Source organism: Mastigoproctus giganteus, chromosome 10 (genome assembly GCF_048544385.1).
Source record: "Mastigoproctus giganteus isolate SK-2022 chromosome 10, ASM4854438v1, whole genome shotgun sequence".
Classification (NCBI taxonomy): domain Eukaryota; kingdom Metazoa; phylum Arthropoda; class Arachnida; order Uropygi; family Thelyphonidae; genus Mastigoproctus; species Mastigoproctus giganteus.
Genome location: NC_143584.1, coordinates 95,173,900 through 95,187,756, shown reverse-complemented (window position 1 = coordinate 95,187,756; position 13,857 = coordinate 95,173,900). Strand labels below are relative to the sequence as shown.

Sequence of the window (13,857 nt, the reverse complement as noted above, 5' to 3'; positions counted from 1 at the left end):
TGTGCCCAGTCTTCACGCCACAAGTGCAGTTTTGGTCATCAGTCAGGCCTAAGGAGGTTAGTTTCGCCTTTAGGGAGCCATGACCTGTCAATATAAATGTTGTAAAAAGTCCAGGGGCATACCACTTAAGTGGCTCTGGGCTAACCATTGACACCGGTGACAGAAACCATTTGGTAACCAGACCTCTGGTTTCCTGCTCCAACTTTGTTTGCCATAGCTCATGGAGCTTTGTGGCTATTCTTTTTCTTTAATCATTGAAGGTGTTGGTTGTGTCAAGGGCTATCCCCAGAAATTCTGTGGGTATGCCCTTTTTAAATCTATAATATAAGCCTCTTTTGGCTACTTCCAGGTAAAGTGGGAGAGTTCCGGCCAGCAACTGTAGTGCAGGTGTGCTTACTGTGTGACATGCTCTGGTAATAGTGAGTAGTATTGTCCTTTGTATTGATTCTATTTTATTCCTATTTCTTACTATGGCTGAGTGGATGAACCACGCACCGGCTCCATAGGTGATAACAGGTAGGAACATTGCACGGTATATGACCGCCAGGGTCTTTCTTTTGAGCCCCCAGTCTGCTCGACTGATCCTGGCAATCATACCTGCATAATTTCTCACTTTCTTCGCCAAGTAGATCAAATGGGGGTAAAAAGTTAGTTTTGAATTTTGATTTGTGGACGTCTGCGTATGTCCAAATTGCCTTTTAGAAGTATTTGTTTGGTTTTTTCAGGAGATATTTTGAACATGTGCATTTGTGCCCACTCCTGCAGCTGCAAAAGGGTGCCATTTGCTCTACAACCACTTGTGAGTTACCTTTTACAAGGAAAATCATGTCATCCTAGCCATACACTGTGACGAGGTAAAATCACAGGCCTTTGCTGATGACCTCATACTAACAGTGTCAGCGGACTCAAGAGCACAACTGGAGACATTGGCAAACCGGGCTCTGTCCACCCTTCAAGAATGGGCAAAGCAAAATCAACTTAGAATATCCCCTGCAAAGACAAACTCTATCCTGCTCAAGGGGTGCCTCAACCTCAGGCGGCCTCCACAAATCAAGACTGACCAGAAAAAAATTTAATTCTCAAAGCATCTAAAGTACCTTTAGATGATCCTAGATCCAAATCTATCATTTCAGGACCACCTGAAATACTTGCACACAAAAGTCAGACGGTACACTACATTGGTTGCCAGAGTCACTCGCAGAGACTGGGGCCTAGACAGACGGGTGCTACATCTTTTCTATAAAACCATCTTCACCCCAATAGTCATGTATGCATCTGGCACATGGTATTACAAAGCCACAACTGTTGTCAATAAACAAATCATTGACTCGATTCACTGATCAATCCTTCTGACTATTACTTGAGCTTGCAGCACAGTGAGCACACATGCACTGCAAGTCCTTGCTGGTGTCCTCCCACTGGACTTAGAGATCATTCAATGGGCCTCACGCACCACCTGGACAAGGGTATCCCACAGACATGTTTGGGATTCGCCACCAATAGCAAGACTATGGAGAAGAAAAAGCTGCATGCTCACCTGCTGCAAATGTGGCAGGATAAATGGGCCACCTTGCAAAAAGGCGAAATCACCAGAAAGTTTCTGCCCAACATTGGCCGGGTTTTTCCGAACTACCCACCCTGGTTCTCCCCTAGCCTACAAAGTAACATACCTTCTGAATGGAGCTTTGAATGCAAAGCTATCCCTACTCGGAAATAGGAAGATCTCACCTGCACCTCGGGGGCTGGAGAGTTGGCAGCACCTCGTGCATGATTGCCAGCTCTATGATGACCTCCGCAGCGCATTCATCACCAAAATACAGTATTACCATACGGCCAGGAGCACCACATCTTGGACACCAGGGAGGAATATGAGGCTTGCAATCATGCATGAGGAGCCAACTATGCACTGGCCCTGTTCACAAGACGGAGAGCTCTTATCGCAGCAAACTGCAACCAACCACTGACACAATAAGGAAATGAACAAACCTCGAAGGCAATCGTCCCACACACAGAAGACGTCTGGAGCCCAATAGCCTCTGATGATCAAGGCACTAAACCCTGAAGTGGATCTAAAGTCAAATTAATGAGAAATTACTCTATAAACAACAGCGACGCAAATACCACATGGATGAGAAATGACAAAAGAAAGACTCCACAAATGCCGACAAGCAAACCCAGATGGGAACCATCCCATGAACGATCACGCTTCGGTCTGATATCTGCTGGGAATGGACTAGGACCACCAGCTCCGCTGCCAAATGCTATATGGCGATCTGAATGGGGTACCCAAACCCTATTCATCTTTAATTCCCTACCCACAACAGGAGGGAGAGGAGACATGCTGTTTCCTCCTCCCCGCCGACCCAGCTCTTCACCTGGTGAGGCATGGACCTGCCTCACTGACCACCTGGGGTCGCCTTCTCTATCATCCCCATACTTCTGCCTTTCATCCCATAGTTTTCAGTCTCCCCCCACTCTACCTGTATACCCTATCCATGGCAGGGGGAGATAACTTTTCTGTCTCCCCCACCTGCCATCCAAACTTCCCTCTGGTGTGGCATGGGCATGCTACACTGCCTAGCAGGGGTCATCTCTTCTATCGACCCCTTACTTCTACGCCCCCAGTCTTCAGCCTCGCCTCCCCTCCCTCCCACTATTATCTTTCATCTAGCACATAGCCCACATGTCTAAATTTAACAACAACAAAAGTTTGCCCGACCTATTAGGCCTTTTAACACATCTCTCTAGCATTCAACCCCAACCAGCGATTTCCTAATAGCAATCTCATTAAGAATTAACGTCAAATGTGTGGATTATTTTTTTTTAGGTCCTAGCCACTGAAATCCCAGGAAACTAGGTGGCAGGAACTGCCAGAGCAACTTGTCATGATTCTGGACACACCCGGCTAGCCTCCACGTGGCGAGGTATGGGCAATGTCGGGCCCCACTAGGAGCCCTGGTGGCCAATAAGCCGGAAAAACAAAGGGCACAACGCATCACACTGCACAGACATGGCCTACACACTTTCTAGTCTCTGGCTTGACAGTGTTACTGTCCTCGATACAGTGAACACATGCGGAGATGGGAGAAATCCCAGGTGCTGTCTGACACGAACATACCTTATATACAGCAGTTACACCCAGGGTTACCAATAGTCCCGCAATTGTGAAAGTTCAAGGAGAGGATCTGGCTGTCATAGACCAAACCGACTTTGCCGAAATTGTGTCCACTCGACTTGAGTGTCACCGGAATATCACATCCATTAGTGTTTTAGACTCCCAGGTAGCAAGCACAGCTTGGCATATCTGAAAGAATGTCTGCAACACCCTCAAGGACCTGGAGGGCAACCTAGTTATGATGTGTGTATAAATATATAATTTCACCGATATACACCCATCATCAAGACTTTGTGTGCATAATTTCAACTATATACACAGTCACATTCAACATGTGGGATGATACAAAACTACACTTCTAGTATTTCTGAGGAAGCGCCATGACCATCAATCATTCATTTGGAAGGGGGATACATATATATATATATTGAATCTTTGATTATATATATTTTTTTTTCTTCAGAACAGATATAGAATGTTATTTACCAGAAAGTACAATTTACACAGATTACAATACACTATATAATATTAAAATTAATAATGTTTACTAAATTTAATAGGTCCACAAATGAAATGAAATATATGAAAATCACAACTATATTACTAAATACAATGATAATAAATTCTTCAAAATATAAGATATGAAATATGAATAACATATATGAAAAATAAACAACCCTGAATCAAACTTAATACATTTTGTTATTGATTAATTTGTAATTAAACATTATCAATGTACTTGTGTTGTTTTTTTATAACTAGCTTGCAATAATTTTCCATGCTATTAATCAGCTTCTCAGCATCATTAATGGATATGATAAGATGCCAAACTTTTAACAATTGATTCAATAAGCTGTTTTCAAATGTGCCTGACTTATTTTGATAACTCCTGACCAATATACTTCCACAGGTTTTCAGTGAAAAAAGACAATGAGAAAATAAGCACATTACTAATGACCATGACCAGTAATGCTTGTAAATAAAGAATATCAGATCATCAACTATGTGAATGATCTGATTTGACTCAGAATTATTGATTCTTTATGTGTGCTAATTAGCATTAGCAGAGGCATATAATGCAAGAAAGCAAGCTTATGCAGCATCAGCCAAAAAAAAAACCCCACTTCCATTTCACCCCTCTGTTCGTTTGAAATACCTGTCCAGTTGAGCCTTAAATTTATTTAGGCTATCAACTTCCACGACAAGGGATGGAAGTCTGTTCCACCAACCAACTACCCGTTGGCTAAAGGCAAATTTCCGCACATCTATCCTATATCTGTCTTTCCTCAATCTGAATTTATGCCCTCTCAGGTGATTTTTCTGAGCAAGAGGAAGAATCCCATCGGCATTGAGCATGCTCAAACCATTCAAGGCTTTATACACCTCTATCAGATCACCTCGCCGGTGCCTAGTCTCCAGACACTAATTTGCAAAACTTAAGCCTTTCTTCATAAGAGGAACCCTTTGTTCTATTCACTAATCTTGTTGCCCTTCTCTGTACTCGTTCCAGCAGCTCTACACAATTCTTGAAATGAGGCCTCCAGACCTGTATACAGTACTCAAGGTGTGGCCTGACCATTGCCTTATACAAGGGAATAATCACCTCTTTATTCCTGCTAGAAAAATTCCTGTATATCATTGACAAGACACCATGGGCTACACTTGCAGCCCGTCTAAACTGCTCAGAGAACTTCATATCTGCCTGCACAATTACCCCCCAAGGTCCTTTTCATTCGCTACCATTGTCAGTACCACAGAGTTGATACGTTTCTCTGAGGTTGCTGTTTCCCCTATGTAGTACTTTACATTTGTCATTGTTAAACTTCATTTGCCACCTCTCAGCCCACCTGCTCAACCTTTCCAGATCCTGTTGCAGCAGCATAGTGTCAGTAGTGCCCTTAACAACTCTGCCGACCTTTATATCGTCTGCAAACTTGGACATTAAGCCTGATATACCATCATCAATATCATTCATAAATACAGAAAACAATGGACCCATCAATGGAATGAGGGGCTCCACTAATAACATTAGTCCACGATAAGCAGTGTCCATTGATTACCACTCTCTGTCCCACTCAACCATCCCTTTATCCATAGCAGCAATTTGCCTCCAATGCCACACGCTCCAATTCGTGCAGCAGTCTTCCATGCAACAGTATCAAAAGCCTTTCTAAGATCCAAATATATAATATCAAAATTATTCCCTGCATCCAGTTCTTTTGTGACTGCATCATAGTATCCAATCAAATTGGTCAGGCAAGACTTTCTCTCAACAAAACCATGCTGTGTCCGAGCTATAACTGAAGTCTTGTCTAGATGATGCTGCAGTGCTTCTTTAATGAGTGCCTCCATTAATTTTCCTGGAATAGAAGTTAAACTCACAGGTCTATAATTACTTGTGTCAGCCTTTGATCCTCTTTTGTGAATTGGGGTCACATTTGCACATCTCCAGTCTATGAGTACCTCCCCTGAGTCCAAAGAAACTCTCATAATTATGGCTAAGGGTTTGCTTACTTCCTTTGCTGCCTCCTTCAATATAACTGGATAGATCCCATCCACCATGATGTGGTTACAAAGGAACTGGATGCAAAAAATAATTTTGATATCATATATTTGGATTTCAGGAAAGCTTTTGACACTGTTGCGCATGGAAGACTATTGTACAAATTGGAGCAGAATGGTATTAAGGGTAAGTTGCTACAAGGGATAAAAGGATGGTTGAGTGGGAAAACACAGAGGGTGGTAATCAATGGGTGCTGCTCTTCGTGAACTAATGTTATTAGTGGAATTCCACAGGGTTCGGTGTTGGGTCCTCTGTTGTTTTGAATATTTATCAATGATATTGATGAAGGTATATCAGGCTTAGTGTCAAGGTTTGCAGATGATACAAAGGTTGGCAGGGTTGTTAATGACAGTAATGGCAGTGTGCTACTGCAACAGGATCTAGATAATTTGGGCAGGTGGGCAACTGAAGTTGAACCTTGATAAATGCAAAGTACTGCATATGGGTAGAAGTAACCCCAGAGAAACATACCAACTGTGTGGTACTACACTTAGGGTGGTGGAAAATGAAAACGACCTGGAAGTAATTGTGCAGTCAGATATGAAGTTTTCTGAGCAATGCAGACAGGCTGCCAGGGCAGGTCATGGGCTTTTGTCAATGATATATAGGAATTTTGCTAGCAGGGAAAAAGTAGGTGATTGTCCCTCTGTATAAGGCAATGGTCAGGCCACACCTTCAGTACTGCATACAGGTCTGGAGGCCTCATTTTAGGAAGGATGTAGATTTGCTTGAGCGTGTGCAGAGAAGGGCAACAAGAGTGGTGAGGGGAATGAAGGGATTCTTTTACAAAGAGAGACTTAAGTTCTGCAAATTTCAGTGGCTGGAGATTAGGCGCCTGCGCTGTGATCTGATTAAGGCCTTGAATGGATTGAGCACGCTGAATTCTGATGGGATCCTTCCACTTGTTCAGATTATGAACCTAAGGGGGTATAAATTCAAATCAAAAGAAGACAGATGTAGGATAGATGTGCGGAAATTTGCCTTTAGCCAGCGGGCGGTTAATTGCTGGAACAAACTTCCATCTGTCGTTGTGGAAGTTGATAGGTTAAATAAATTTAAGGAGGACTGGACAGGCATTTGGAGGGAATGGTGTGATTTTTTTTTTTTTTTTTTGGCTGATGCTGCATAAGCTCATACACTTGCTTTCTTGCATCACATGCCACTACTACTACTACCCCAGGTGCCTTTTTTTTTGTTTATCCTCAACAATTTCTCCTCTACTTTCCTCTCAGTTATTACAAAATCATGAAAGAAGTAAACTCTAGCTCACTGCCAGAGTTTACTTCACCTCTGGCATTCTCCTTCCTGAATTCTCCTTCCCTCATGTGTGAATGTAGATGCAAAATACTCATTTAGTTTGTTAGCCACCTGAGCAGGATCCTCAACTGTTAAACCATTAATATTCAGTGGACCAATCTGATTCATCCCTTTCCTTCTAGAGTTTACATGGGTAATCCTTTTATAGAAAACCTTTTGAAAAATTTATTATTTATATTACACATTACTTTTAAGTTAAACGCTTATCAAAAATAACTTGAAATGAAAAAAGGGGTCAAGGCAGTGATTGCTGCTGGAGCCCATGGTGTTTAGTATATTACACATACAAAAAAGGAGTGGGGGGGGGGAGATTGTTCAAACTGCCAGGACCAAAGACAGCCTGTTAGTCCCAGAACGTCTAATTTAAGGGCAAGAGTAGCGTTAAATTTCAAACTTCACTTTTAACTGTGTCACTTTCTGCATTTGCAAGTTGGTGCATCAAAATTTTGAAGCAATCAGTCTTTTTTTGTTAAAAAAAAGATGGAGGGGGGGGCTTCTGGAATGCCTTTGGAGGGGGGCTTCAAAATTTTGATGCACCAACTTGCAAATGCAGAAAGTGACACAGTTAAAAGTGAAGTTTGAAATTTAACGCTACTCTTGCCCTTAAAAAGGATAGGTGGAATAGGACCAGGGTATGTCTGCCAGGGGCAAAAGTTGATGACGTTGTAGAGCGGATATCATCTTTTAAGGGCACAAAAGGTGATATAGTTGTACACGTTGGCACTAATGACATTAAGAGTAGGAGACCGGCGGAATTACTTGACAAGTACAGGTCACTGATGAAAAAAAGCCGTGAATTAGGGTTGAAATTGAAAGTGTCTGCAATTCTGCCCAGACACGATAGGAGGGAGTATATGATGAGAGCCCTGTCAATCAATTCGGCCCTGGAAAGATTGTGCAGGGCTCAAGGGGTAGAATTTTTTTCAGCCTGGTCTGTACTTGTTAACAGGAGAGACTGCTTCTACAGGGATGGGATACACTTAAATAGAAAGGGTGCAAGAATGTTTGCTGATGCTATCGAGGCAATGTTAGGTGGGTCGGAAAACTGCTAGATTGGGGGGATACAAGGACTAATAGATTAACAGTAGCCACTGGCAGAGGTGAAAGTGATTCTTGCACTGCTTCTATTGGAATGAGCCGCAGCCTGGAAAATAAGATGCAGGATATTTCAGAGACTGCTGGGAATCATTGGGGTACAAGTAAACACATGGGTTGTGTTAGGGTAGCTAAGAAAAAGAACAGGTGCATGTATACTTGTGTGTACACCAATGCTAGGAGTTTAGTAAATAAATTTGATGAATTTGAGGTATTGCTCAAAACATCAAAGGCAGATATTGTGGGGATTTCAGAGACGTGGTGTCACACAGATATAAGAAATGCAGAACTGGAATTTGGGGAGTACAATGTCTACAGAAAGGATAGACAGGATAGGAAGGGAGGAGGGGTTATGCTATTAGTTAAAAAACACATAAAATCCAAGGAAGTGAAGCCAGTCGACATCGCTGGACAGTGCAGTGTCGAGTCAGTTTGGTGTGACATAAGCATTGGGAGATCAAAATTGAGAGTAGGAGTGTGCTATAGGCCTAATGACTCTGATGAGTATAATAAGAAACTGTTCGGAGAAATAGAGTGGGCCAGTAAATCAGAGAGTCTTATAATGGGGGATTTTAATTTCCCAGATATTGACTGGAATTTGGGGGCTGGTCACTCACACAGTAGCAAGGCTTTTGTGGATTTATTGGATGATTGTTTTCTACATCAGCATGTTCGGGAGGCAACTAGAGGGAGTAATACTCTTGATTTGATTATCAGTAGTGATTCTTCATGCATTAAGAATCTGCAGATAAATGAACCACTTGGTGGCAGTGATCACAGTGTGCTGAAGTGGGAGTTACTCAAAGAGGTAACTACCATTAGGGGTAAAGGGAAGGGGTATTGCTTTCGTAAAGGCGACTACAATGGACTGAGACAGTATTTAAATTCTATACAGTGGGATCAACTGATGATATTGCCAACAGCAAATTCAAAATGGGAAGCATTCAAAGAACTTATCGTGGAAGCTACTAGGCTTTACATACCAACTAAGAAATATTGTTCAAGGTTTAGGCCTAAATGGTTGTCAGATGAACTAATGAGGCATATGGCAGAGAAGAAAAATGCATGGGATACATACAAATTAACACGTGACACGGACGCCTATGATAGATACAAGTTGATCTGTAACCAAGTTACAAAGGAGGTTAGGCAGGCGAAGGCAGATTACGAGAGATCCTTGGCAAGGGATGCGAAGAAAAACAGCAAAGAGTTCTTTACTTATGTAAACTCTAGAAGGAAGGGGATGAATCAGATTGGTCCACTTGAGATCGATGGGTCAACTGTTGATGACCCTGCTCGGGTAGCTAACAAACTAAATGAATATTTTGCATCGACATTCACACATGAGGAGTTATTCAGCGAGGGGAATGCCAGAGGTGTATTCAAATCTAGCAGTAAGCTAGAGAATCTTGTAATAACTGAGAGCAAAGTGGAGGAGAAATTGTTGAAGATAAACACAAGAAAGGCACCTGGGGTGGATGGGATCTATCCAGTTATATTAAAGGAGGCAGCAAAGGAGGTAAGCAAACCCTTAGCCATAATTATGAGAGCTTCCTTGGACTCAGGGGAGGTACCCATTGACTGGAGATGTGCAAATGTGACCCCAATTCACAAAGGGGGATCAAAGGCTGACACAAGTAATTATAGACCTGTGAGTTTAACTTCTGTTCCCGGAAAATTAATGGAGGCACTGGTGAAAGAAGCACTGCAGGATCATCTAGACAAGACTTCAGTTATAGCTAGGACACAGCATGGTTTTGTTAAGGGGAAGTCTTGCCTGACCAATTTGATTGGATACTATGATGCAGTCACAAAAGAACTGGATGCAGGGAATAACTTTGATATTATATACTTGGATCTTAGAAAGGCTTTTGATACTGTTGCACATGGAAGACTGCTGCACAAATTGGAGCAGTGTGGCATTGGAGGCAAGTTGCTGCTATGGATAAAGGGGTGGTTGAGGGGGAGAAGACAGAGAGTGGTAATCAATGGACACTGCTCATCGTGGACTAATGTTATTAGTGGAGTCCCTCAGGGTTCAGTATTGGGGCCTTTATTGTTTTCTGTATTTATAAATGATATTGATGATGGTATATCAGGCTTAATGTCCAAGTTTGCAGACGATACGAGGGTTGTCAAGGACACTACTGACACTATGCTGCTGCAACAGGATTTGGAAAGGTTGAGCAGATGGGCTTCGAGGTGGCAAATGAAGTTTAACATTGACAAATGTAAAGTACTACATATGGGAAACAGCAACCCCAGAGCAACGTATCAACTCTGTGGTACTACACTGACAGTGGTAGAGAATGAAAGGGACCTGGGGGTGGTGGTGCAGGCAGATATGAAGTTCTCTGAGCAGTGCAGACGAGCTGCAAGAGTAGCTCATGGTGTATTGTCAATGATATATAGGAATTTTTCTAGCAGGGATAAGGAGGTGATTATTCCCTTGTATAAGGCAATGGTCAGGCCACACCTAGAGTACTGTATACAGGCCTGGAGGCCTCATTTCAGGAAGGATGTAGAGCTGCTGGAACGAGTGCAGAGAAGGGCAACTAGATTGGTGAATGGGACAAAGGGGTTCTCTTACGAAGAAAGGCTTAAGTTTTGCAAATTACAGTGTCTGGAAACTAGGCACCAGCGGGGTGATCTGATAGAGGTGTACAAAGCCTTGAATGGTTTGAGCATGCTCAATGCTGATGGGATTCTTCCTCTAGCTCAGAAAAATCACCTGAGAGGGCATAAATTCAAATTGAGGAAAGACAGATGTAGGATAGATGTGCGGAAATTTGCCTTTAGCCAGCGGGTGGTTGGTGGGTGGAACAGACTTCCATCCCTTGTCGTGGAAGTTGATAGTCTAAATAAGTTTAAGGCTCAGCTGGACAGGTATTTCGAACGAACAGAGGGGTGAAGTGGAAGTGGTTATTTTTATTTATTTATGTTACTTTTTTTTTTGGCTGATGCTGCATAAGCTTGCTTTCTTGCATCAAATGCCTCTACTAATGCTAATACTAATGCTAATGCTGTGGAGAGCAGAAGGCATGCATTTTTCCCCACAAAGGGACAATCAGGTTCAGGGACTGTTTGTCCCAGTAATTTTTTTTTTCTATCATGGCTGCAAATTTAAGTTTATTTTCATATCAATTACTGTGACTGCATCATTTATGCATTAGTTCGAATTTTTATTTTATTTATAATATTTTTATTTCAAATATGTAAATATTTATTTTCACAAGTTCGCAAATTGTGAAACGGTGTTCGACAGAAAAAAACAGCTCCGAAAGTGATAATTGAATTATATGCAAATTTATCACTGCTATGGCAAAAATCCGTTATTACCCCCACCCTAGTCCCTTCGACACGGTCTTCGCGATAGCACAAGTGGTTATAATCAACGCCCTCCCAACACTGACTGGCAAAAAAAAGTAGGGTGGAAAGTTTACCAGTCAACAAAGTGAAGCACTTTTATACGCTTTTTTTCACTGCGCAGCCGAATTAGTCGGTCAGAACGAACAAATCCGCTCCGAATTAGTGGCGTAAACTAAACTAACCTTTTTTCACTAGCCAAAAATGAAACCCCACACTAAAAACAACCCACACAATTAAAAAAAGCTATAGTTTGGAGTGCACACCCTGTTCTGAATTTTAGCCAAAAAATTTACTGACTGGAAATAAACGGAATTTGATTGCCATCTCGGTACCTTGTGCGATAACGTAGACTGAAAAGTTAGTGTAAAATCTTAAGGTTATTATTATATTAAAACGACCCATACTATAAACAGCATAATAAACTACATTATTAATTTTCACGTGGTATAAGAGTGGTTTTAATATAATAATAACCTTAATCTTTCCCTAACTATTTAGTAAAATCGCTAGGAGAAAAACAGCCTGAGTAAACAATGGATAATGCTTCCAAAATATAACTCCATGTCCTTAATATTCCTACTTATAATAATCAGCACATGCCTTCGGAGAAATAAAGCTTTTCTATTCCATCACTGATATGATAAATTTAATATATTCCAATTTGAGCACTGAGTGACAGTAATAAATTTTGCTTACCTGAATGAACATTTAAGAACATTAACATCACTTGAATGTGTCCTGATGAAAGGATTGAAATACATCGAAACAGGTGCAGGGCCATTCCAATCAATCTGACAAGGCATCAAATGGAACATTTTATTATCTGTAGTTTCAACAAAATTTTTCTCACGTTCAAACTTCACACTCATCTTCAGACTTATCACTGAACACAACAGTAAACAACTCAAAACTGCTCCTAGTCTAAAGAGATGCACTGGATAACCATGGACACAGTTCGGTCAAAAATCAGGAATCTATTACTTTGTTACTAATACTATAAAGTTATTGGATATGTGTGAAAAGTAACTGTCACGAAATAATTTACTTGTAACGAATAGCGTACACAGAATACATCGCAGAGTAGTATATAACTACTCTGCAGAATAGTACAAATCTAATTGGAAGAATATTGAGCTCATGGGAACGCATAAGTTTATAGGAAACTTTTTACCGTATTTTTGATTAATTAACATATTAAATTGTGTTTGACAAATAGTTTAATAGTGTTGGTCACGTTCGTTAGCTTATTTTTAAATTTAGCTAGTAATTTTGTAAATTACAACTTACTATTCGTACCGCTAGTGCCAGACTACTCTGTGCGCTACTTACGTTGGTGCGAATGTCGTTACACGTAACTAGTAACGCAGTGGAATAGTTGGGATCAACTATTCCACTGCGTTAACGGTTCTAATCACTTGTTAAGCATTTTTTTTTTTTTTTTGCTAAGAAATTTTACTTTTTTTGGAAAGGACATAAGTAATTTAAAACTGCGATCGTAATGGTATATATACGTATATCTTGAACTTGATAGCCGAAGGTACACGGTACTGTACTTCCGTTCAGGGTTATTAGCCCTGACGGTGGTGGCACAGAGTATCTTACTTCTCTGTGGGTGGTGGTATCCACTGAGAATAAGTAACATCAGTCTTCTCCTGTAGGTGAAGCGTCACTTATTCGAAGTAGCGCAATATCATGGCAACTCGTTGTGAAGTTATTCACAATATGAGATATAACTTAAAACGACGCCGCCTTTGCAAATATTTTGCTAATTTAGAATTGGCTGGCAAATGAGGCATTTGCACTTAACTTATACATAGTCTAGACTTTCTCGCAGCCTGAGGCATTAGCCCTAAACGCTTTTTAGGCAGGTCTTTCAATACTATCCTATATATTCCATTTTTATTTGTAATAACTTAACGATTCTAATCACTGTGAAGAAATTAGACGCAAACTCAGCGTTTACATGGCTATTTATGAGAGTTTGAAAAATAGAGTAAATGCCCTCGAAGGAATTAAAATGAGGTTCATCAAGCTCTCAGGTGCCCAACTCAACGCCAGAACTCACGCATGTACATCAGGCAATACCGAAGGCACAGAGTAGTAAGATATCTTACTTATCTTAGTAAGATATCAGAGAGTAGTAAGATATCTTACTACTCTCTGATATCTTAGTAAGAATGAGCTGGTTCCACAGGAGTAGGGGCGCACCGTCCACGTGTGCAATGTGTGCGACGCACACAGGCTCCAGGAGGCCAAAGGTAAAATTCGTTGAAATTTAGAATATTATTTTCTGATGTTTTTAATTAATGGTGCGTATAAATTTTTGCACACTCCTGGCTTGCTCCTGGAGGTTGATATTGTCAGGGAAACGGGAAATATATATTGTGCAAGTATAGAT

The 13,857-nt window shown here is 41.1% G+C and overlaps 1 protein-coding gene across 1 annotated transcript in view; it reads right to left on the bottom strand.

Moving 5' to 3' along the window:
- LOC150079168 (ribonuclease H2 subunit C) overlaps positions 1-12,827 on the bottom strand; it is a 30,244-nt gene extending 17,417 nt beyond the window's left edge. The window contains exon 1 of the mRNA XM_090382819.1: positions 12,156-12,827. Coding sequence (XP_090238945.1) covers positions 12,156-12,328 — 173 coding nt within the window. The 5' untranslated portion in view covers positions 12,329-12,827. The remainder of the gene's footprint in view (positions 1-12,155) is intronic.
- Between the last annotated feature and the right edge of the window lie 1,030 nt (positions 12,828-13,857).